This window comes from Tiliqua scincoides, chromosome 8 (genome assembly GCF_035046505.1).
Source record: "Tiliqua scincoides isolate rTilSci1 chromosome 8, rTilSci1.hap2, whole genome shotgun sequence".
In the NCBI taxonomy this organism is placed as follows: Eukaryota; Metazoa; Chordata; class Lepidosauria; order Squamata; family Scincidae; genus Tiliqua; species Tiliqua scincoides.
This window is the reverse complement of record NC_089828.1, coordinates 33,433,274-33,458,412: the sequence shown is the minus strand read 5'-3', so window position 1 is coordinate 33,458,412 and position 25,139 is coordinate 33,433,274. Positions and strand designations below refer to the sequence as shown.

At 44.9% G+C, this 25,139-nt stretch overlaps 1 protein-coding gene across 5 annotated transcripts in view; it reads left to right on the top strand.

The window, feature by feature from the left end:
• The window catches only part of CSNK1G2 (casein kinase 1 gamma 2), a 61,233-nt gene extending 39,030 nt beyond the window's left edge, over window positions 1-22,203 (top strand). For 2 of the 5 annotated variants that reach the window (XM_066636621.1, XM_066636622.1), the window contains exons 3-13: window positions 3,168-3,208; window positions 4,019-4,088; window positions 6,094-6,242; window positions 7,761-7,995; window positions 9,335-9,420; window positions 9,919-10,003; window positions 10,991-11,139; window positions 11,721-11,804; window positions 13,054-13,161; window positions 17,329-17,435; window positions 19,266-22,203. In XM_066636621.1, coding sequence (XP_066492718.1) covers window positions 3,168-3,208; window positions 4,019-4,088; window positions 6,094-6,242; window positions 7,761-7,995; window positions 9,335-9,420; window positions 9,919-10,003; window positions 10,991-11,139; window positions 11,721-11,804; window positions 13,054-13,161; window positions 17,329-17,435; window positions 19,266-19,320 — 1,169 coding nt within the window. In that variant the 3' untranslated portion in view covers window positions 19,321-22,203. The remainder of the gene's footprint in view (window positions 1-3,167; window positions 3,209-4,018; window positions 4,089-6,093; window positions 6,243-7,760; window positions 7,996-9,334; window positions 9,421-9,918; window positions 10,004-10,990; window positions 11,140-11,720; window positions 11,805-13,053; window positions 13,162-17,328; window positions 17,436-19,265) is intronic. The other 3 variants (XM_066636623.1, XM_066636625.1, XM_066636624.1) reach the window with 3 other exon arrangements.
• Window positions 22,204-25,139: the final 2,936 nt, after the last annotated feature.

Here is a 25,139-nt window from a genome sequence, read left to right as displayed (position 1 = left end):
TAAAATCTGATAGCATTGCCCAGGGTCAACCTGTTGACCTTCCTTGATCTAAGCCATGACCTGCACCCCAAATTCCTCACTGCAGGGTATGCACCAGGCTCATGCAGATGCTGAAGACTAGTGGCTTTTCACCCCTGTTCCCCAGAAAGATAATCCATTAACAGTAGATAAATTTCTCTGAAAGGCAGCCTCTCTGCAACTACTGATCTTCACCATGGTCAGAGGGGAGTGTTGGGTGCATCCTAGGATGCCATTGACATGCACTTGGGGACTGTGCTGTGCCCCAGGTTTGCCAACCTGGTGCCACGTGTGAGGAGAGTACACCTATGAACACCCAACAGCTTTGCTAGATGATGTATGAGGTGTGAAAGCTTAAAGTGCGGACACGGGGGAGAGGGCACGGCAGCAGCAAAGAAATGGGATACAAGAAGAGCTCTGCTGAGCTGAATCAGACCAAAGGTCCATCTAGTCCTGCACCCTGGTTCCCAGGGTGGTCAACCAGGTGCTCCCAAGCTCAGCAATAACTTGAAGGCTGAAGCAATAACTCAGCAGTGACTTGAAGGCAATAACCTTTCTCTGTATGTCGCTAGTTTCTCATATTCCAAGGTAGATTGCCTCTAAACATGGTGGTTCTGTTTTTAAGTATTGTGACTAATAATCATTAATGAACCTCTTCCTCCATGAATGGGGTTAATCCCCCTATAAGACCCTCTAAGTTTGTGGCTGCTACTTTGTGGCAGTGACTTCTGCATGTTAATTATGCATTGTATTCAGAAATAGCTAAATACAATGTCTGTCCTAAAACAGGAGCCTTCAATCAGTTCACTGAGTGGCCCCATTTTTGAGAGAGAGAAAACGTAGCATCATTTTATAATCCTCTGTAATGTTTCTCCCCCATATCCACTTTCCCCCCCCCCCCACCTAAATTAAAAAGTCCCAAACGGCTTCAACTTTTCCTTTTTAAAGGAAAATCCTTGATATTCTTTATCCTCAAAGGATGGAGGTGCCTACAGTTTAAAAAAATGAAGCAGGGCCTCTTGTTTCAGTATATGATTAGATGTAGCCCTTGACTCTGTAGAGAACTGTCACTTAAGAATCTTCCCCAGAATTCTTTTGCAGATAGGCAGGGGTTCCATGGCAGATGGTAGGGAGTTCTTTGCCCAACAGAGTTCCCTGGTAATAGGATGTTTTGGAAACCCACACTCTGGATTGCTGACGTTGCTCTCAGCATTTAAACTATCGGACGCCTGTGGGAGATGAGCCTCTGTTCCAGAGTCTCTGAGCATATGCCATGTAGTTTCCAGCTGCTGGTAGCATCTGGCTGTTTCCTGGGAGGCAAGCGTGGGCCTGGTGATGCCACAGCTGATGCCAACTGAGAAGCGGCCTTTCTCAATCACACCCTGTTAAGACTACACTTTCTCCTAGATCCTCACAAATGCCAGGGATTATTTCTTTTCTCCCAGCCACCTGCTGCACCTCCCACCCAATATCTCTTTCAGGCTCACATGGTGGAATTTGCTTGGAGAGTCTCCGGTTCCCATGTAGTTGAGGCAGGCAACTTAAAACAGATGCAGAAAAAGTGAGAAATTCAGTACTGGATGTGGTTCAACAGAGAATCTACTTATACACAGTGCGGAATGAAATCCTTTGAAATGCCAAAATCGAGCCAGATCTTTAGGGAGCGGTGTGGGGTTGGGTTACCTCTCCATCACTAGCGGAAGCTAAACAAATTTGCAAACTGAGAATATTTGTAAAAATGTTACTTATTCAGGACTTTTCTTCTTTTCTATTAAGGTGGTCAGGGTGGTGTTTGTGGTTTTCTTCAATCCACAATGCCATTTCATCAGTAAACGCCCCTGTGAGGTAGGTTAGGCTAGACACAGTGACTCACGCTGACTTCACAGCTGAATGGCGATGAGAACCTAGAGCACCCTAGTTCTAACCACTGTGTGTTCTGTTGTTCCTCACACACAGGAACACTTTATGTAAGTATAGATCTCTGCAATCCGACTCTTTTTGGCATGTTGGGCACTTCTGTCTTTTCGTGCTCCTGGAATCCTTTGCAACACAAAGGGGTTCTGTGGTGGGGCTTCTTGGCTGTTGAGCACATGTGGAAAGGTTTTCCTGAAGCAGGGAGAGTTTAGAAGCCCTGTGCAGAGTCTTCTTCTGGAGGACTGCATGTGCTGCAATCCGTGACCATAACAGTGACTCAAGGACACCCAAGTTTTGTGTCAATCAGCTGGGAACAGAATCTCTTTAGTCCAGTTCAGTTTCCATACTCCAATTGCTTCTCTTCCTTCTTCTTTTTTTTATTAAATACTTGAGAGTCTTTTCAGATAAAAGGTCATGGGGAACGCCAGTTTGATGTGAGAAAGCAGGTGCTGGGGGGAGCATTGCATGTACCGAGCTTGCAAGGACAAATTATTGAAGGGTTAAACAGGAGGGGACAGTGGAGGGGGAAGATTGGGGGCTTTTGGACAGTGACCTCATGCATTCCTGTTCAGTTCAGGCAGTGGTTCTCAAGCCACACAAGAATGGTTGGTGTGTTGCAAGAATTGAAGCAATAAAACAGCAACAGGCTGCTATGAACCCAAAGCAGTCAGTGCGCTGGATCTCTCTGAGAGTCTCTACTCTGGGCTTGCTTCCTTTCAGTCGCCTTTTGCTCAGGGCTACATAATTCTGCCACATCTCTGCTTTTGAATCGGGTTTGTCCGTTCAGCATCCACCGACGCAAAATTTCTGCAGGATTGCCCACACCTAGGAAGTGTTGCCCATTTGTCTCTGTATGAGTTGCTGCTCTGGCCTTGCCATCTCTTGAGTAACTCAGAGCTCTGACTGGCACAGAAACACATAGGGCAGTTTCTCTACAGTGGTGGACACGGTAGCCTGCCACAAGATCTGATTGTGACTACTCAGGAGGGTTAGAAAAGTTCTTGGAGAAGATGGTGGCATCTTTTAATAGGCAAGTGAATCCACACACATAGTTTTGTGTGTGTCTGTGTGTACCTTTGTTTTAATTATAATTTTAATTATAATTCTTGGAATGTGTGAAGGGGTGTGCATAATAGAGAGTTAAAATCTGAATATTGACACAAGCAGCTGGGGGGATGATAGGAAAATGGGGAAACATATGTGATTTTTGGTTCACTCCTCTTCCTTTTTTCCAGGAAAGAATCTCTACACGAACGAATACGTAGCGATCAAGTTGGTAAGCCTGGTTCTAACACCCCTTTCCTCCAACTATCCTTCCATTCCCATCACCTAGTTGGCTACAAGTTTCAAAAAAGAAATGACACCCTGCATATTTAAGTTATAAGGGTTTGGTGCATGTTCACTTTTTGTCTTATAAACTAATGAAATAACGCAAAGGCATTGGTGTGCAGAGCACTTCCTCTTTTCTTAATGTATCTCTCATTTATATCTTTTCATGAATCATTGTGCAAATCCTTGCAGTTATCCTGTGAGGTAGCCTATGTAGGGGAACCATGACTTAATGGATATAAGAAGAGCCCTGCTGGATGAACCTTGCCCAGAATCTAGTTTACAACAGTGGGCAACTAGATACCACCAGGAAGCCCATAGGTTTCCAGTCCTAACCTTGACGCTCTCCCCACCATACCTCACCGAGTACTGTTATCCCAGAAACGTGTTTCTCCCTTGCTGCTCACGCGGGGAACTCCCTTCTTCCTTCGGATCTCACTTTGGGTTTTTCTTGACACCAAATTTAGATTACCTGCATGCAGAATTTTCTTGCTTAAGCATTAATCTTGTGCATTGGCTCAAAATTGCCTGCTCTGAATGTCAGTGGCTCTCCATGCTTTTGGACAAGGTCTTCCCTAGGCCTACCAGGAGATGCCAGGGGCTGAACTTGGGACTTTCTGCATGCTGACCCAGGGTCTACCACTGAGCTATAGGCCTCTCCCCTAAATATAAACCCATCTTTACTTAAACTCTTGTGATAAGTTAGCAATAACAACAGCTGAATCCTGTAATTTTTTTTCCCCATCTCTGTCTCCAGGAGCCCATCAAATCGAGAGCCCCCCAGCTGCATTTGGAGTACCGGTTTTACAAACAACTTGGCAATGCAGGTTAGTGGGAACAACAGGCTGACTGGATGCATCCAGTGGGTTTGTGACCAGGCTAGTCACAATCTGGTTCTCATGGTCTCTGAGAAATGGCTTGGAGATGGCAGCTGAGATTTTTACCCCCTGGCTTGAAGGGGTACCCTCTTGCTAATCAACTAGTGTAGCAAAATGATTAAGAGAGATAGCTATGGTCTGGGAAGGCCCTTGTGCATTACTTTTAAGCCACTTTCTCTCTGCCTCAGTTCCCACCCCAGTATCTGCAACATAGACAATACTGTATTCTACCTTTATAGGGTAGTTGGTAAGGACTACAGCATCAGGCACACAGATGGTGCAATATAAGTAACAATGTCTGAAATGTTTTTTGCATGTTTTGTTAATCCTATTTGGAATTACTGTTACCAGCTCTTCTGCTGCCCCAACCTTTCTACTTGGTCTACGTCCAGTAGCTTAGCAAGGGTCTGGGGTAGAGGGGAGAAGGGAAGTTACAGCAGAAGAGGGTAACTGCCTTCATGCCCTAAATGTGGCACCAATCTGCTGCTGCTGGACTATAAAAGGCTCAAGTCTGACCCAGGAAGGCTTTTTTTAGGTTCTTGGTTACAGCTATATGGAACCTCCATGTACAAAGTCAGCAAACTAGGAAGAAAAGAACTGTTCCCTCTGTGCCCGACTTGAGAACTCCCTGGAAACGCATGGCTAGCCACTGTGGGAAATGGGATGACGGCCCCACAAATGTGGACTTGGCTTACAAGCCAGAAATTATTCATGGCCACCACCAGCTCCTTCTTTTCCCTAGAGTCTTCCGGCATGCATAGGGGCTTGGGAGAGAGGTTGAATCTTCTTTCATCTACATCAGCCATCTCCAAACTGGAAACCGCTGTGAAAAAGCCCTCCCTGTCCCAAGTGGTGCTTACCATTCTGCCTCATTTCCGTGTTTCTGGGCACAGGGATGCAGAATGGTAAGTGCTGCTCACAGGAGGAGGGGCTTTTTCCAAACCCCGGGCCTGGTCTACAGGCTGGGGTTTGAAGAGCCCTAATCTACATGGAGATATGGCCAGTGAGAGAGACAGAGCGCCTCTCTCTGGCTGCTCAGAAGGGCCTCCTGTTTGTTCACTTCTCAAAAAAAGCAGGGGTAATGAGACCTCTGCAAAGGGGATCTGTATAGTGTTGTGTGTCCTACACGGCAGCAGTGTAGGGCAGGGGTGTCAAACTTGTTTCATACTGAGGGCCAAACAGCATTCATGATGCCTGCTGAGGGCCAAAAATGATGTCATTAGGCAGGGTGATGTCATTGAACAGGTCATAACCAAAAATAAGCACTTGTTTCTCACTTAGGAACGCATTAGCTGCAAATGACAGAAGAAAAAATACTCAAATCTTGATCATATTCAAGATATGGGAGAGCCCAGTTTTCATGTGGGCTGCCCGTACAGCAGTAATAAAAAGCTCTCACAGGCCACATCCGGCCCCCGGGCCTCAGGTTTGACACCCCTGGTCTAGGGGCACCCTCCACTGGTGAATGGGTAGGTTGATGCCTGCTGAAGTTCAGTCCAGGAAGGCAGTTCTTACACGGTGTCCTTTCCATTTCACTGGGATAGTCTGTATTTTCTGACTTTAAATTGGGATTAAATAAGATCATGGGAAGAGGAGAAGGAGATTTTTATCAATGGCTGTTATGTGTGGTACTTTAAATTGTGCATATTCAGAATCAGTGTGCCTCTAAATAAAAGATGCTGGAGCCACAAAAACGGGAAAGGGCCATTGCTGGCTTATGGGCTTTCTGGAGGTAGCTGGCTAGTAGATCTGGAGCTACATGGATCTAGGGCTAGATCTGGGGCTTGTTCAATTGATTTGGACATCCCATCACTATCATATGGGTGCCATCTGAAGTTGAATGTGAGTGAAGGTGGCATTTGGATCTATATTTAGGAAGGCTTTTCTTAGCATCCTTCAACCTGAAGCCAGGCTTCCGTCTTACTGCCGATTGCTTCTTCTTGAACCGTTCCAGAAGGAATCCCTCAGGTCTACTACTTTGGCCCTTGTGGAAAGTATAATGCCATGGTTTTGGAACTGTTGGGGCCCAGCCTGGAAGACCTCTTTGACTTGTGTGACCGGACATTCACTCTCAAGACTGTCCTCATGATTGCCATCCAGCTGGTGAGTGGCTCTTTCAAGGATTCATGCACTTGGCCACTGTCTTTATTTTAGAGAAGCTGGGTGAGCCCTTCTTGGATGGGTGTCTTCGTTCCTCACATTTGATTTAATTGAAAGCTTTCTCGGCTCCCTTTCAAGAAACTAGCAGACCTGTGGACAGCAAATGACAAAGCTGCAATTGCGAAATTCCCTAGTAAATGGAGAATAGCAGCAGTGCTAGATGATGCGTAGAATTGAACAGCATAGAGTTTTTAAAGATTGATTTGTTAACTTGTCTGGAGCAGTTGTTCTTAACAGTATTTATGCACTGCTTTTCAATGAAAAGTTCATAAAGTGGTTTACAGAGAAAATCAAATGACTCGGTGGCGTAGCCGGAGGGGGGCGGAGCAGCCAGTCTGGCGGGGAGGCTCAGCGTGGCTGGCAAGCGGCCCCTCCCTTCAGAGCCCTTCCAAATGGATACAGCTCTGTTTTGCTCCCCCTTCCGGGAATGGCTCCGAAGGGAGGGGTCGCTTGCCCGCCATGCTGAGCCTGCCCACCAGACTGGCTGCTTCACCCCCCTCCAGCTACGCCACTGAAATGACTAATGGTTATGAGGAAGTAGATTACTGTGTTCTTCTTAGTGCCTTCTAGAGCTTGGTTGGTGGTAACTCCGGCAGCTTCATATGGAGGCCCTTCTTGGTGGTGAAGTTTCCCAAACTGTGGAACTCTATCCCTAAGCATGTCTTTCGAGCACTTTCACTGGTGTCTTTGAGACGCTGGATAAGACCTGCCTCGCTTTTGCAGACTTTTAATGTAGCTGCCTAATACAGTCGGATTATGAGTCCATTTTTTGTATTTGTGTTGTCCACACTGGCTGGCAGCAACTCTCCAGAGTCTCACTAGCATCTTTATGTACCCCCCCCCCCGCCAGAGATGCTGCCAGGGATTGAACCCAAAGCTTTTCTGCCTGCAAAGCAAGTGCTGTCACTGGGCTACAGCATCTCCCTTGATTTTGATAACGTTTGTGTTAGATTAATCTTCTCTTCTTTTTCTGGTTTTAATGTTTGTTTCCTATTTTAAAGTTCTTAAGCCAGGATTGGTTTTTTTTTAATCTGCTACCATTTATAGTCTTTTTGTGTTTCTGTTCTTATCTTGTTTGAGGTTTTAGCAAGGAGGTGGGATAGAAATGTCGAATTCTGCAACCATCATTTCAGTCCTCTGAAGTTTCAGCTTTCCTTTTTTAAAATCATATTTCTAGTTGCCATGGTTGAAAAAGCTACTTGAAAACCTATGGGAAATGCCTATCCAGAGGAGTGGCAGAATATGGCTTCCGCTGTTCGGGGCAGAAGCCCTCCATGTATCTTTGCCCCTCCCCACCAGTGAGCAAAAGCACAGTACACCTTAAACAGAATTTGCAGTATGCATTTACCTAAATTGTACCACTGCAACATGTGGCTTTTCTTGGTGCCATTTTAAGAAGATCATGCATAGCCCTTATAATCATGCCCCCCCCATCTATTATCCCCTCATCTCCTGCCATAGATCACACGGATGGAGTATGTTCACACCAAAAGCCTGATCTACAGAGATGTCAAGCCGGAGAACTTCCTGGTGGGGCGGCCTGGCAGCAAGCGTCAACACACCATCCACATCATTGACTTCGGCCTGGCCAAAGAGTACATCGACCCTGAGACCAAAAAACACATCCCATACCGAGAGCACAAGAGCCTGACAGGAACGGCACGGTACATGAGCATCAACACACATCTAGGGAAAGGTTGGTAAGGGGTATTCGGGGGGCGGGGGTTGTCTCTTGGATTGTAAGGAGAAGATGGGGAAAGGGGATTGAATAATGGGAGGATTCACACAAGATCTGATTTTGACCCCTTGAGCAGAATTCCTGTGCACATATACTTGGGAGGAAGTCTCATGGAGCTCAGTAGGGCTTACTTCTGAGTAGACAAGCCTATAATTTTATTGCTCAAGATTTCACAGATAAGTGTGTTGACAGATGAGGGCCACAACTATACATCATTGTAGCATAGGGTGGGGTCTAGAGCAGGGGTATCTAAACTTTTAGGCCAGAGGCCCACATCAAATATCTGGCATGGTGTCGAGGACCAGAAAAATAAATAAATTTTATATTTAAAATTTAAATAAATACATTATAAAGCCTAAGGCCTTCAGACGGCTCAAAAACATCACTTCTGGTTTTTCAGAAAAACCAGGAAGTGATTTTTTTGGCCTTTAGAAGGCATTCTGAGGGGAGGTGCATGGTCTCTCCAGCCCTCAGAACACCCCCCAGACACAATTGAAGCACAGCTCTATTTACATTCAGTTGAACGGGCCAGAGGCTTGCAGGGGTCCAGAGGTTTGCTGTGGGCCGGATAGAGGCTTGTCACGAGCTGCATCTGGTCCCTAGTCCGGGGTTTGGAGACCCCTGGTCTAGAGCATGAAGACGTTTTCTTTTTAAGTTGGACTTTGAAAGGTATCAAAGGTGATTCTGACTTTCTTCCCCTTCCAGACAAAATTACTTATTTCTGGCTTGCTGTCTAGCAATGTACCCTGTCTAGGTGCGTTTTCTCTGATGAAGTTCTGAAAAAATAGAACGAAACGTTGACCTTTTTTAACAACATGAATTCTTTGACACAATCATGGTCTTCTCACTTGAATAAATATATGTCAAATTGTTGGGAAATTACTTATTGTTTTTTTTCCAACCCTCAACCATTTTCACCAGGGTGGTGATTTCTTTTGAGTTTAACTGTCTTAATTGTTAGATCAGATATACTGTCTGAGGAGACTGTGTGGTTAAGAGAAACTTGTGTTTTTCTTCAAACAAACCAAAAATAAAAATAGAAATCTGAAAAACTAGAATCTCTACCTCATATCGCAAAAAAGCAAAGATCTTGTAAAAAACGAAAATTACCATTTTGTGAAACCATCTTGGATTTGCTTGAACTCAGACATGACATGAGAGATTATTTTAGCAACAAATGCAGTGTGGTCATTGTTGAAGTCAAAGGAGTAACGTTAATTTTAAGAATCTTTTTAAGATCAAATTGCATCATCTCATTTAAAGTTTCTAGACTTGAGCTTCCTATTTCTGTCTGCAGAACAAAGCCGCAGAGATGACCTGGAAGCTCTAGGTCACATGTTCATGTACTTCCTGCGAGGAAGCCTGCCCTGGCAAGGCCTCAAGGTGAGTGTTGTCTCTGTGAAATCAGTGCCAAGATGCTGAATTCTATGGAATGCAAATTTAAGCAAGCAAGTGCGCACACGCACAATCTGCTTGTCATAGGGTTTTAGCTTAAGTTGCCCTCCTTGTGCCCTCCTTGTACCTGCTTAGTACCATCAATTGCTCCAGAAGGTTTGTTGGCTGCTTGCAGGCTACCTGATCCTGATTTGATTGTGACACCAGCTAGCAAGTTGTGTCTCATCAAGGTAACTGCAGAGCAAAGACCTTCTGTGACTGCCCATTACCCCTCAGCAAGTAGAACATTGGCAAACCTTCTGTGATGTCACAGTAGTTTAGCCAGTGGCTGACAAAGGGCCTTACTGCCAGAAGTTAATTCAGAAAAATGTCAGTTGGGGCTAGCAGATTGTCTTCCCTTTAGCTATTTTCCACTTGACACATTCCACAGCTCAAACATCGCAGGGTCCCTCAGGTTGATCCACATCTCTCTCTTCTGTTTTCTAGGCAGATACACTGAAGGAGCGGTATCAGAAGATTGGTGACACCAAAAGAGCCACGCCGGTTGAAGTGCTGTGTGAAAATTTCCCTGGTAAGAATTTATCCCAGGGAGTTTGTTGTGGGTTTGGCTTCTATGGCCTAAAAAGAACCTGATCCAGAATGAACTTTTCCTGTTCTGTTGGCTTGGCTGTCACTTCATCTGTAAAGGTGCCGAGACCTGTATTCAAATCTCCTTTCTTTCCTAGACACTTTAAGCAAGCCTCTAAGGATATTGTCTGACTGAGAGTAGCACAAGGACAAATTGAGGCAAAAAGGGGGGGGAATAGGGATGTATCTGAGAAACTATGTTGTGTGCCATCCGTGTGAAAGGGACTTTTCAAAGAATGAGAGGGCAGGTCCCTGCCCCAAACAGTTTGCCGTTTAGAAATTACCTCAGAGGAAGGCAAAGAAACAAATGCAGGATATTTCTGTGAGAAGAAAACCTGGATTCTGCAACTTGTATAAAGTAAGCAAATCTGTGCGGAAAAAAGAACCTGTAACGTTGCATAATGTTAACTGTTTTTGCATAATTTTCTGCATAATTTAGTCATGGGGGGCTGAGGAGCTGTTCAGACCCCACAGCCTGTGACAATCTGATCATCCTATTCTGTGGTAATAAATTTCATAAATTAGTTCTGATTATGCAAAGGAGGGCTTCTCTTTTCTGTCCCGAATTGACTGTCACACAATTTTTATTGAGTTCTAGTGTTCCGTATGAGTTTCTCTCTCTCTCCACATCGTTGTATATACCTCCTTCAAGCCTCCCCTTTTAATAGTCTTAACTCAAAGTCCGAAACACTTTAGATTTTCATTGTAGGAAAGGTGATCTAACTCCCTCCCCATCCTTGTTGACTGCCATTTCCATAACTTCCTTTTTGAAATGGGAGTGACCAGAACTATCCACAACATACCAAAACCTTTGCTCTGTCTTTACGTTCTGTTTCTTTAAAAGACACCCTCCCCTCGCCCTGGCTGCTCCCAGTCTGTTTGCTGGCAGGGCTGCCTGTTGACCTGAGTGTAACTCCTTTCTCTTTTGCAGAGGAGATGGCCACATACCTCCGCTATGTCCGGCGCCTGGACTTCTTTGAGAAGCCAGACTACGACTACTTGCGGAAACTCTTCACCGACTTGTTTGACCGGAATGGATATGTCTTCGACTATGAATACGACTGGGCCGGGAAACCCTTAGTAAGTAATGTTCTGACACTTCAGACACAATCATAACACCCACTACCTGTTTCTGCTGCATCTTCTCTGCCATTGGTGTGCCATATTTACTTTGCAGTCACCTGTCTTCCAGTGTGACCTGAATACCCCACCTAACCTCAGCTTCTATTTTGGGCAGGGAGATATTAGCAAAACATAATTATCAACTGTGCATTAAAGTTTTTTTTAATCATCAGTACACTCTCCACCATCTGACAACCTCCTTCTAGAGACTTTCCTTTCTTTCTTGCGGCCTCTTAGGCCTCTTCCAGGGCCTCACAGATCTCCAGCTCCTTTAAATGACCTCATCCAACAGTTCAAAACCAAAGGTGGGCAATAGTGACCATCAAGACCGGATCATGTGGAGTTGTCAAGAAATCTTATTGGGCCACACTTGGGATCAGAAAGGATTTTAGAGTGACTTAAGCTGTAGCAGTGATATATCTTAAGGTCCCCATACCTCGACCAAATAGGCAGATAATATTCCAGTGATATCCCGACACAAGCAAGGCAAACCTGCCTCTGTCAATAGAGTCACACCCCCTTCTCTTCTGTCTGTGCAGCCAACCCCCATCGGCACAATCCAGAGTGACGTACAAGTCCAGCCTCAAAGCAAGGAGAAAGCACAGCCGTACATCAAACAGCCAGTAAGTTGGGGGGGGGGGAAGACGATGCTCCTGTGGGGTTGTATAGCTGGGTCAGCACCAGGTAGCCAAACTTATAAAAGAAAACCCCAGGGGATGTGGCAACCAAAGTTTTGGAGAAAGGGGTGGAGAAGTGAAGAGGGTCCTTGGGTTGAAGGTGGAGTGAATGGAGCCACTTGGTGTCTTAGATGGGGATCAGCAGCCAGTAAGCACTATTGAGCAGGGAGAGTGCATGAAGAGTGTGTGGGCTGGATGTAAAGTTGCCTTACACTGGCATCAAGGCATTGATCCAGTAGCTGAGCACCATCTACATTAGCACTCTGAGCTCTTGGGCACAGGTCTTTCCCAGCCCCGCTATCCAAGATCTTTTCTCAGTGGGAATGCTGGAGGACTTTGAAGATGGAACTTTCTTTCCACAAAGGCTGTGCTCATATTGCTGAATTCTGGCTCATTCCCAAATATCCATCATTTGAATTTCTGCCACACTGGCTTCTTTTTTTTGTTTTGTTTTGTTATGGGGTAGAATGGTAGACTGTCACCCATTTCAATTACATGAACATCCTTTAAGTCTCTTGCCCTTGAGGAATCTTACTTGAAAACACATTTATTTACAAATTTATATCCTGCTTTATCTCCCACGTGGGCATTCAAAGCAGCTTGTTTATGGCAGCCTTGCGCTGAGTCAGACTGTAGATCCATCTGGCCTGATACTGCCTGCCCTGACCGCTAGCAACTCTTCAGTGTTTCAGGCTGGGATCTTTCCCAGCCTACCTGGGGAGATGTCACCAGGAATTGAAGCTGGGACCTTCCACGTGCAAACCACTTGCACTGTCAATGAGCTTCGGCCCTTCCCGAATCAGGTTCAGAATGTGTCTGTGGGAAAGCTCACTTTGGCTTTGAGAAATTCCACCCAGCTTGTTTTGAACAGGAAATGCATCCAAATGCGACCCATGTTAAGAAGTTCTGTGCATGTGTTCAGCAGGAATCCTGAATCCAGGTGGGAATGCCAGCAGTATCCCAGTGTAGTGTCATCCATTTTCCCTCCACAGTGCTGCCAGTTTGACTCCAGGGGTGCCATGCAGATTTGCAGTCAGGCCTGTCTTAAATTCTTTTTGCTTTTGCATGTCTCTTGTTCTTCCCTTTGACCTGTGGTTTCCTCTGCCCTTGCAACCCCCATCCCTTTCTGTCTCCTCCTTCTCTTTTTTCTTTTCTTCTTTTTTCCTTCTTCTTTGTTTTCTGCCTCCGTCATTAGCAGTCACCTGAGGGGACGGAATTATGGGATCCCCAGGCTGGCCGGCAGCCTGCTGAGGAGCCTCTAGGAACTCATCTGGCAACCAGCAGGCTGGGGGGTTCCGTGCAGGTACATCAGGGGGACAGGGTTGGGGGTGGTGGAGGGACTGCAGAGCTGCTGTTCAAACCTCTAAGTTTTCCCGTGGTCTCTAGCCACGCTTTCTTTGGCTTGCTTTTTATTCCTGTTTTTATCTTGTTTGGGTCAGGCACATGAGGTAGCACCTGGGCATTTGGACACTGTATATTTTTGGAGCCTTCTTTCTCACAATTGTAAGTGCAGCCTGCATTCCCTGCTTGTTCCAGAAGGAGGTGTCAAAATAGCAACAATCCTACCTTAGTAGCACTCTCTGTTTCAGACCAGACTACTTAAAATTCATTCCACTGCCATATTTTTTAAGTAGGGCCTTTTCATTGGTTAAAATCTGTTTAACCAAATCAAAAGGCACCCCAATTTTAAAATTTTATTTCTTGTCATTTGTCATTTATTGTAAATGTTATTTATTGTCAGGATAAGTACTTGGAAAAGCTGTAGGTGAATAGTGCTATTTTAGGAGGTATATTCTTATCTCCTCTACACAGGAGGGAGTGCTTGTACAGATGGTAGCAGGCACCACTTTGGATGAGGCATTCCCTCATGTGAGAGAGAGAGAGAGAGAGAGAGAGAGTAGGAGGAGGAATGCCTCTTCCAAAATGGCACTTGCTACATTGCAGGCAGGCATCGCCATTAGTTCTTGCTTCAGAGCTAATGGGTTTTTTTAAACTTGTATGGAAATGTAAACAGTGGATTAATCAGCTAAAATGTGTACATTTAATCAGTCAGATTTCTCTTGGAAGCCCAAATGCATCCTTGACTTAGGGAGAAGGGAGTGGAGCTTTATTCTTCATACACTACCTCTCGTCACTCAACTCAAGGGAAGTTGTATCTTCTGCAAGCATCATACTCTTGGAGAAGGCACAAGCTCCCCCCAGCTGCTTTCTTTCCTCTCCATCCCAGCCTCTGCCCTGTGGCATACAGAAAAGGGGGGATAGTGATGAGCCCTTCCTCTGGAAGGAACTGAGCTGTGTCTTGAACATAGATACTCTCCACTGCCTCTGCTGTGTGTGCGTGTTTATGTGAGCTTCTGTGATGTGGTTGCCGCTTAGCTTCTGTGCAGGAGAGTTGCAAGCTCTTACTCTTCCAGGGAGGTTGCAGAGAGTGGTCACTGCAATCCTAACTGGCAATCCTAACTCTTCCTGTTAAGGCTGGTGTCCATTCTTGCATGCCTGCCCACACCTTCTGGCATTACTGTGGCCCATTTACTTAAGGCTGGACTGTGTCAGAAAAGGAATTTTAATTCTGTAAAAGGGTAATCCAGGTCTTCTGGATTCAGCAACCTGGATCGGTAAATGAGCAGTTCTTCTTTCTGTTTGCTTCATTTTGACTTTGCAACTCATGGGGAACAAAGAGCGATGCCAGTGACCAAAGCTTCCCACCCAGAAATCTTTACTTTAATGCAAATCACAATTCTTGCAGAAGCAATGTTGTTTTCCTCGCAAGCGTCATGATGTTTGTTTTCTGTGCTTGTACAGGATCGTGACACATGCTCAGAAACGAGTGTAAAGTCAGGTGCCTCTGGAATTCTGTGGCCTGGATATTTTAAGTTTTGCTAACAAAATCTGAGGCACCTTGAATCTCGGTTGTAGGCTTACTGTACAAGCTTTGCTTTTTGCAAAGTTTGGGGTTTTCTTCATTGTGTTTGTTTTTAAATAGCTGTGGCAACAAAATGTGGCTTTAATTTTGATTACCGCAGATACTCGCCTGTAAGATCTCACAGATAAGTTGAGGGCAGGTTTTCAGCCAAAATAATGGAATGTTCCATGACTCTTGGATAAGTCAGGGGTAAAACTGAGGGAATGGTGTTTATGAGGAGGAGAAGGAACTGCAGCTTGCCCGGGAGCCTGATTGAAAGGGGTGAAAATTTGAGTTATGCCACTGTTTTTGAAGACATTAATAAGTTGCTTATGTAGTATTGTGTGCCATTCACTCCTTAAAGCAACATAATTGAACATTGCATTGAAATGATTTAAAAAATCCAGGTTTGAAAAGCATTTGCACTTTAAAAACCTTCCAAAACAAATGTAGCACCAATACAAAACAACATAGACAGCTGACCTCAGCACAACCCCTGCTTCCATTGCTGCTAGACAACTTTTCACTGTCGCTTTAAGAGGCACTTCTGGGCTTGGCGTTAACAAGTGTGCTCAGAAAACTATAAAGGGAGCCTCCAATAAATGTAAACAAAGCTGCATTTTTGTAAGCTGTCTGTAATCCTCAAAATGTTCCTGAGACACTTCACAGACCCCCTGCAGGCACTATTAAAGCTCCTCCTGGTTGCTGCAACATGCCTGAACAGCCCTGACTTCTGAGTGACCCGCAGATGAGACGATGAGCTGATCTATGCTTGATTTATTAGTAGAAATTTTTGCCTTAAAGGAGAGTATCTATGGTGTATGTCAGACTGGCAAAACAAGATTTGAGGCTCACGCTCAAACTATGGGCAATATGTTGGGTACTGGAGTCCTTTCACATCCTGAAAGTATTTCTCAGTCTCATCGTGATTTAGAAGCTTGTTTTTAGGGCTTTGTTTCCACCTTGAAGCCTGGAAACTGGTTTTTTTAGATCCAGATCTTTCTAGCAATTCATTTAATCAGGAAGTCTCCATAAATACTCTTCTACAGCATGTTACAACAGTGCCAGATGCCTAAATCTCAAGAATAAACATGTTTCTGGTAGAACTCTCACCCTGATGCATGAATTGGGGTAGGAGGAATATAATCTGTAAATAATACATACCATGGCCAGGCTGTAATGCATGCCACTTTTCAAGTGATGCATGTGCACCGCCTTATGCACACCTAATGTTTCTTCCTAAACCAAAGAGTTGGTTTGCAAACCATGGTTGGAAGAGAATGCAGTTCACTGGCTCCTGATGGTAAAAGGAGTCAGCATTGCATACTGCAGGGTTTTCAGAATGTGGATTTCTTCAGAGAAGGAAAAGTAAAAATCATTCCACCCTTTTTGATTTCGAAGGGGCAAATGCAAGTGAGCAACTGTTCCTTTTGCTCTATTTGGTTTAGGGTACTGGCAAAACTTGGCCGTCTCAGCTGTCAGCCATTTTTTTTATTTCAGTGTACTAGAACTATGCTACATCATAACATAGAGGAGTGTTCAGTGGGAGAGTGGCAGCCACTATTCAAAAAGGGAAGGGAGAAAGGCCACAGAGTTTTGGCTTTGCAACCCTGAAAATTAAATCTACTTGACAAAAAATCCCTCAACCCCACTTTTGCAGCCTGCGGATGGCACCCCAAAGTGCTTTCAAAGCACTTATGCCCCAGCTCTGAACTGAATGTTTTCAGGCTGCTTTCAACATACAGTTAAAGCAAAAAGTGAATAACATAAAACACATTTTCTGAGAGCAATCACTCTCTTTCAAGTTGATCCCGAGGCTGAACAGTCTGGGAAGATAACATTGTAGCCTAGTGTCCTAAAGGAGTCAGATTTGGTGCCAGGCATCACTGAGGTGCTGCCGTTACCAAAAAGGCCCTGTCCCTGGGTAGTCTCACCCCTCTCTTTCCACAGGGGTGGCATATGTGATGATGATGATCATAGCACCTGGGGAGGTTAATGTGGAAGCAGGCAGCCTCTTGGGCCCCTGCTCCCAGAATGTGTTTGTTAGAACTTGGGCATTGCTCTATACAGCCATGCCCATCAAAATGTGTATTGCTACTTGAAAAGCCAGTCTAATGCCCTGTCACCTTTTCCAGCACCTTATAAGAAGCAGCTCTGCCATATCTTCCTTTGTGTCATGTTGGTGTGTTTTGCATTAAACCCAGAAGCACGGGCAGCGTTGCAAAGGGGATACCTTTTTTTACTGTGGCCTGATAGTGACTGTGGTAGTCACTCCCTCTCTGTGGTATGAAATCAACTGAAGATGCCTGCATTGTGAGGCTCAGGTGTCTCTTTCTGCATCCTTCTTCCAAACCACTGTTGAGGGTTGGAGCTGGTATGGGGTGGGAATGCTGTGCTTTTGAGCCTTTCTAGCAGAGATGAGGCAACTTTCATTTCTCTTGAGCCAGCATCCCTCTTCCTCCCTATGTTGGGTAGGCATGGACAGAGCACTCTCTTGACCCCCCCTCCCCCACAGGTATCTTCTATTTTACTTGGTCACTCACCTGCCTGGCTTTTGTTCCATCTTAGGTGATGAGCTCAACCAATGGGGAGTTGAACACAGATGACCCAACCGCCGGCCACTCCAATGCCCCCATCACTGCTCCTGCTGAGGTCGAGGTGGCAGATGACACAAAGTGAGTAGCCCCTTACCCAAGGTGTTGGCTAGTTACATGTTGGCCTGTAGTACCATGGCCTTGCCAAGGAGGTTTTTAAGGGAGTTAGGAGCTAGATGCTGGCTAAAACCCACTCCAGAGACGATGTGGTTGTATAGCAATCCCAATAAAAGTAAGGACATTTTGATTAATTTCCAGAGGAGTGGTCATATTTATCTGTAGCAGCTAGAGCAGTGGAGAGCCTCATGAAACTAAGGTTCCACAAGACTCTATTCTTTTTTTTTTCTTTTTTTTTTTGAATGTTTCCTAGAGAGAATCCAAGCAGGTTGTGCCCCCTGGCATCACCTTCACCAATAGCCTCTGGCTGTAGCTTCCTTGTGGAGGAGGGTTAAGAACAACAACTGTAGCTGCCCTTCCTCTAGAACAGCGGTGTCCAAACTTAATGGCAGGAGGACCACGTCATCTCTCTGACACTGTGTCAGGGGCTAGGAAAAAAAATTAACACTTAAAATTTACATAAATGAATATATTAGAGATGGAACTTGTATGAATGACTGAAGATCTCACATTAGCTCAAGGCCTATAAAAGGCCTTGCGCAAAGCAGGGCCGGCCTTTTCTTCACTGCCACTTCACAGACATGAAACAGCAGGCAGTGGAGGGAGCCCTTGGCCCGTAGCTCATGAGAGACATCAAACAATTGGCCCTTGTACTGAGAGCAGTTGCTTCAGGCCAGTGTGGGCTCCAGCAAGTGTCCAGCAGACCAGAGGCTCATTGGAGACTGGGAGTTCCCTGTAGGCCAGATTGGGGAGTCCCTGAGGCCTGCAGATGGCCCATGGGCAGAGTTTGGGCACCCCTCCTCTAGAAGTAAAGCTGAGAGTTGTAGCGGAGTCTGATTCTCTTTCCTGGGAAGAAATGTCATTGTGTATTAGGAATTCTGAGCATTTATGCAGTGCAACATTCAAAGTAGGGCAGTATCACTGTTTCCATATTGATGGGATGATGGTGACATCTGCGGCTGAGGAGAGGGTCACCTAAGTCTGCCCTGTGTATTTACAACAGAGGCACAATTCAAGTACAAAATATGTCTGCTTGTAGCTCACACTTTTGGCCAGTACAGTATGTCCTCACTTAAAGTTGTTGATAGGTTCTTGGAAACGGCAACTTTAAGAAAAACAACTTATAACAAAACCAATTTTACCATAGGCTATTTTGATGTATGTAAACAAGAGTTCCTACAGTATATTTCTGGTCATAAAAACATCACCATACTTCTAAATGAAGACCTAAAACACTTCTCCTATTAACCATTGAAATAAATGTGAGCTTTCCAGGCCAGAGCAAACTCACATAGACATAGGGAGAATGTGCAAATTCCGCACAGACTGTGGCCTCAGCCAGGAATTGATTTTTTTTCTCAACTTTGAAACAAAATGACTTTAAAGTGAGGACTTGCTATATGTTACACCTACAGTGTTGCATCTACAGAGCAGGGGCACAGCTTCCTTGTGGACTTTTGGTACTCAAGCCAGTTCGCCATTCTAATTTCAAATCCCCCGGCTTTCACTATAGAACAAGCAAGGTCTGGAGTGACGCTACACTGCACTGAGATTTGTGGTCAGTAGTAGTTTTCACCATGAGTTCAGAAGCTCAGTCTGAGTGCAGCTCAAGTCTTATTTCTATGGCTTTAATGCCTTGGGCAAAAGAATCACCAAATCTTTACCAGAGTTTTCCCTTCTGCAAGTCCTGCAGTTTCATTACATGTGGTGTGTGTGTGTGTATAGTTTTTTTCTGTTGAAAATTAAAGGAACCTCCCTTCTTCAAATTCACATTTGGATGCTTGCTCTTTGCAGGTGCTGCTGTTTCTTCAAGAGAAGGAAGAGGAAAACCATTCAGCGCCACAAGTGAGGCACCCATGGGGAAAATACCAGGATCCATTGTTTGGACTGTGTTTTTCCTTTCACTTCCTGGCCATGGATTAATGGATCTTGATTCAGACAGGGAACGGGCTTCACCCCCACTCCAGTTTTGCTCAGGGGTGGGTGGGCATGAGCCACTTGTGACTTGGCTCAGAGGTGTGCCCAGGAGGACATCCCTGGTGGCCTGCATTTTCTTCTTCCTGAGAGACTCGAAACAGGGGCCGTTTACGTTTAAAAGAAAAGAACAGCACACTGGCCTTCTGCTGAAGTGTCCGCGTCGTCTGTGTTGTCCAGTCCACAGAAAAGCATTAACTATTTATGCAGCAGTCCACACTTGTAGATTTTTTTTCTCTTCTCCTCCCTCCCCCTTTGGTTTCATTGAATAGTTTTTTTGGAAGAAAACAGGGATCAATCCTACACATAACCTTAGAAGCAACGATTGTGAGAACAGCAGCCACAAAGGATATTGTTGGGTTTTGGTTTTTTTTTTCCTTCCTTCCTGTCACTCTTGTGTGTGCGTCTGTCTCTTAATTTAAAAAAAATGCATCTCGGTCTTGGTGCCTGAGCTGTGGGGGAAAATTCTCTCTCTTTTTTTTGTAGCGGTGCATCAAGTTGTTTGGTTTTTTTCCGCTGTTTTTAAGGATCTCCTGATCTTGATTTCCTTGCTGCTTCAGTGTCCCTTAAATTCCGCCACTCTTCTCTCTTCCTCTCCCCCCCATCAGTGTCTTGTTTGGAGGTTTAGCCTCCTTGAGCATGGCAGGCGAACACAGTGGGATGTGCGTGCACATTGGGAGGGGGGCTTGTTTACACGTTTTCTTTTTCATTTCTCAATGCACTTTTTCGTAGCAATACAAGCAGCATCTGCATCTTGAAGTTTATCTGTTTTTAGAAATCTTTTTTTAATTAAGTCCCTCCCCCCTGGGTAAGGGAGGATGAGGGGAAAGTCTTGGATCTCAGGAATGGCTGGTGGTCAAGCAGGACCCCAAAGCTGATCCCTTGCCCACCTTCCATTAGTAGACAATTTTGGCCGGGGAGAATGAATTGCCATGACCAAAGCAAGATCTAAGTGGATCTTGGGAATACATAAGTTCATTTTACAGCTGGTGCTGAGAGAGGCAGACTATTTGTGTTGGGGATCTGATGGTGGCTCCTGGGCGAATATGATGGTTACCTTCTTCTCCAGGTAAATGTCACTGAAATTAATCGACAGATTGTGGTTAATACTCTATATGAACTCCAAGGCCGAGTGCATTCATGTGAAGACAATCCATTCCCTTCTTGACATATTTTTTTTAAAAACCCTCTTCTCTGTTTAAGATCGTGGGGCTCTAAACTCACAAAGGGAACATTGCAGCTGCCCTCTGTGCATTACATACAATAGAAACCAGCAGAAGGTTTCGCTCCCTGTGACAGCAGATCTTGTTAAAAACCAAAATGTACATAAGATGTGTTTTTTTTGCTTGGGGAAGAAAAAGAGAATAGGATCCTTTTGCTGTGGGGGGAGAAACATAGATTTGCAAAAAATGTTCTGATGTCTGGTAGGTCAGATTTTTGTGCCGTTCATGTTGAGTCCAAAAGTACTGAGCTACAAGAATAACTTTGAAGGTCGGTGAAATCATTCAGTGTTAACAGTGCAAGAGGGTGTACAGTGTTTGGCACCACAGGCTATGGCTCAGTTCTGCATAAGCTATCTGGCACATGCATAGTTTGTACAACTGTGCTCCTTCAATTCCCTGGGCCTTCTCCATTCATTGGCTGGGGTTTGAGCACCATTCAAACCCCTGGGTCAGTTTTCCCTCTGATGGCTGCAAGCTACAGATGTTGCTTGCATTTAAACTGCAGAAATGGGAAGGAGCATGTTGCTGCTTTAAAGATATATTTTTATACAAGGGAGGGGGAGAGAAGGGTGCCTCCACCTGCTCAGTTCCATAGTAGTAGCATGTTCTTTGGTTTTTTTTTTTCCTGTGTTGTAATCATGGCACTTGTAATGTTGGGAATGACCAGCTTGTGTTTAGGAGAGAGCTGTGCTGGGCATGGGGTGTTCAGGGGAGCACTCTGGTCTCAGCTGAAGTAAAGAGCACTGTGTTGTGGGAGTGTGTGGAGAAATGGAGCTGCACTGGACTACAAGTGTGTACCTGTTTTTTGGGAATGCACCTCACCCCACCAGTGCTAAACTGTTTCTGCTTGGCTTCCTGCGTCCCTCACATTCACATGGGATAGTTTCTCTCTTCTTCCCTGCTCCCATGAGTCTCCAGACTCATGCTTGCCATCATCTTGATCACTTTATAGAGCTAAATTTGAACCTAGACCTCTGCTGCTGTGGGTTTACAATCCCATCCTCTCAAGATTGTGGGCGGCACCTTCCCACCTGCAGATGTTGCATTGAATGAAGCTTGTATTGTATGTAAGGTATTTCTCTCTTCTTTCTCTCCCTCCCCCCCAATATTGAAGTAGCTGGCACTTGTTGAATGTTATGCTTTAAAGATGGACAAGAGCAACTTCTTATATGGTTGTAACCCTCGCCCCGTTCTCTGACTGAATGTTCTATCGAGGTGGGGAGGGTGTCTTATCAGAGTAGCATCTACTGTTACTGGTCTTAGTTTCAAACTTCAAAATGGTGCCTCTGCCCTGCTAAAAAGAACTAAGATTGGGAGGGGGAAGGCGGAAACCTTCTGGGAATGGCCTTGATCCCAGTGACTTCCACAAAAATAGGATTGCTTAGGTATTTGCAATGTTTGAGCTTGTTTTCCCAAATGATGCAAATGGGGGGGGGGATTAAACAGCCTTAAATGTCGTGCTGGAAAAATGTTCCAGTCCCAGGAAGGTGTAAAACAAAAATTTTTTTAAAAATTAAAATGTTTATGTAAGGGTGCATGAGTGTGCTTGGACTACCGCTTGCGATGTGGGTTGTTCTATTTTTATTTTAATGACTTGGAAAGTTTTAAGGAACAATTAAGTAAGAAACCAAGTACATCAGTGGGTGAAACCTTGATAAACACAAGAAACACGCACCTTGTTCCCTGGTCTTTATGAGATGTAAGCTTTGGCCCACATTGTCTGGCTTGCATCAAAATGAGTCTTGCAGACTTAATTGTTTTTTTAAAAAAAAATTTGTGTGTAACAAAAAAAAACCAGGTTAACTGAGTCTGAATAGAAATGAAACTTGTGCTGGTGTAGCTCCAAAGCAGAAGAGAGAGTGTTGCATTGTGAGTTTTAGTTATTGCTTTCAAAAACAGTGTACACAGGTAATGGCGTATAAGTTTCTCTGAAGCTTCCTTGAAGCCATAGAATTTAGGGGCTTTTTTAAAAAAAAATCAAAAAGGAGAAAAAACCCTGAAAAACCAAAAATTAAAAAAAAACTTTAAAAATAATGGTGCAAGGATGTTTCTTTGGGTAAGGGGGGAAAAAGATAACAGCGAAGCTGGGTTGCCAGACAATAAGAGGATAAAAGATCAACTTAGTACTAGAAGCAAGTTTCAAGAGGTAACCTCTTGTTTGGAAAATGGAAGAAAAGCATTCTTGCTGGTTCAGACTGGAGCTCCAGCAACCCCTAACATTGTCTGGTCAGATCCCTCTGGGAAACCCGCAAATAGAGCCTGAAGATGCATATGTCATCACCTTCTGATTTTGAGAGGTACACTGCCACTGTAGATGGAGGTTCCATTTTAGATCTTGCCTGAAACCTGATCCAAGCATGATTGTGTTTGGTCTGAGCAGTGGTATCCAGGTTGTAGCTTTTGTTTGCAATAGCCTTAGCCCCTGGCACTTGGTGTTCTGAAAGACACATTCAGTCCTGCTAAATCACACTACTATCTAGGACAGTGATGGTGAACCTATGACATATATGTAAAAGGTGGCAACCAAAGAGCTGCTCTGACACTTCGAGCATGTTTTCCTACCCTTGGAAACTCTTAAAAGTCTAGCATGAACAGACATGACTATCTCCCTGGTTTTTCACCTTCACTCTTGCCTATGTGCACACTTGTAGATCTGACCAAAAAATGCTACTGCCGTCAATCTGCCAGGGACTTCCCACCTCTTCTCTTCCCTGTCCTGCTGAATAAAGAAGTGGCATAGAGGATGGGGACAAGCTGTATATGATGTGCTACTAAGTAAAGTGAAAGGGATGTGGGGATGCCTCTGTTCCCCTTCCCCCTTCACAGGCGGGAGGGGTGCTTGCCTATCTACTTAGGAGAGCTCCAGGCATAGCCTCTCTTCCCTGGGGTTTCTGTTTGAAATGAACAGGAGCAGCACATGCTTCTCAGTGCCTGCTGTTCATTTCAGAGAAGTGGCATGATGGAAGAAGAGAGGCTATGTAGGGAGCTTAAGTAAGTAGAGGGAAAATGGGGTTGGGTTGCATCTCTTTTCCTTCCCTAGGCATAGGTAGTCTACACCTGATTAGACATTAAAAAAAATGTAAAGAATTTTCTCTTGTGTGATTGTGGGGGCAATGACACAGCAGCAGAGTCAAGTTAGGCATTTTCCAGATTTTTGATCATGCCATGCTTAAAAGGTTCACAATCACTGATCGAGTACAGTGTTTCTCAACTAGGGGTATAGGTACTACCAGTGAGTGGTACTTGAGGTGATGTCTGGTGGTACTTGCAGGACACCTGTCACCCAGCAGTGAGACCAGAAATGTGACACAACAAACAGTGGTAAGAGACTCTAAACATGCTTTCCCACTCTTGAAAAAGCCCTCCCATCCACCCAGAGCCTCTTAGTGGTGTTTGTTGCCTCCCACCACAGAAGCAACTAGCAATGATGTCCTTGGGTGGGGCTCACTGCCAGTGGGGGGGCTCACATCCCCAGCTGGCCCTACTAATAAATGACCTTCCCCCAGACTCCTGTGGCCCATTCAGAGCACACGAATGTGTCATGACACAGTGGTTGAAAATGGCTAGCTTAGCATGGGCTAAGCAAGTGCCAAATTACATACAGATATTCTAACTCATGAGCACAGCAGTCGGATTTCAAAGATTGCTAGTATCATCACTTGGGCATATAAGCTGTCCTCTGTAAATCAGGCCCCTTGGTCCATTCAGCTAAGCTTTTTAGTTTCAGATGGTTTTTCCCAGCCCTACGTAGCTTTCAGGTAGCTGGATTACATCCCCTTCCTGGCAAAGTACACAGTGCAGAGGTGGCACATGCCTTGCTACAGCTGCTGTTCCTTGCAGCAGAATTCCAGCATCCTGCAAGAACTGCAGAAGCTAATTTTCAGAGCACAATTCAAATACTTCTTATAAGGCTGCCCAGATTTCCCCCTCTTCACCTATCCCCTGTGCAATTACACAGGCCTACAAAATTGAGGGTCAGAAAAGCTTTTCCCAAACTTTATGGTGGTTTGATATGAATTTGGAGTGCCAATTCCAAAATTGGCATCCATTTTGCCCTATTATGTTTAGTTTTGGAGATACAGTATAGCCTCATTACTGAATGGGTCAAGCAGCTTCCTCATGAGGAAGTCATGGTGTAGGCTTCCTCATGAGGAAGCTGCTTGAACCATTCACTAAAGAGGCTATGCTGTGTCCAAAACTAGATGTGATAGGGCAAAACATGCCATTTTTGGAATCGGCACCCCAAATATACCCAGGAATTGGTGTAACATTTAAGGAAGCAAAATGGGTGTTGGCCTGTGTGATCATCAATGACTGAACTCTCCCCAGACCCCAGCTTGTTCATTCTCTGAAACCAGTCCTTCCAGCTCCTGCTTGTATGGAATGTAAAGCAATTTTCATCACGGTTTGAAGCCATGTGCTACTGCAGTCACATCTATCTGACCCTCAAAACAGCAAGAAACTCATTGCA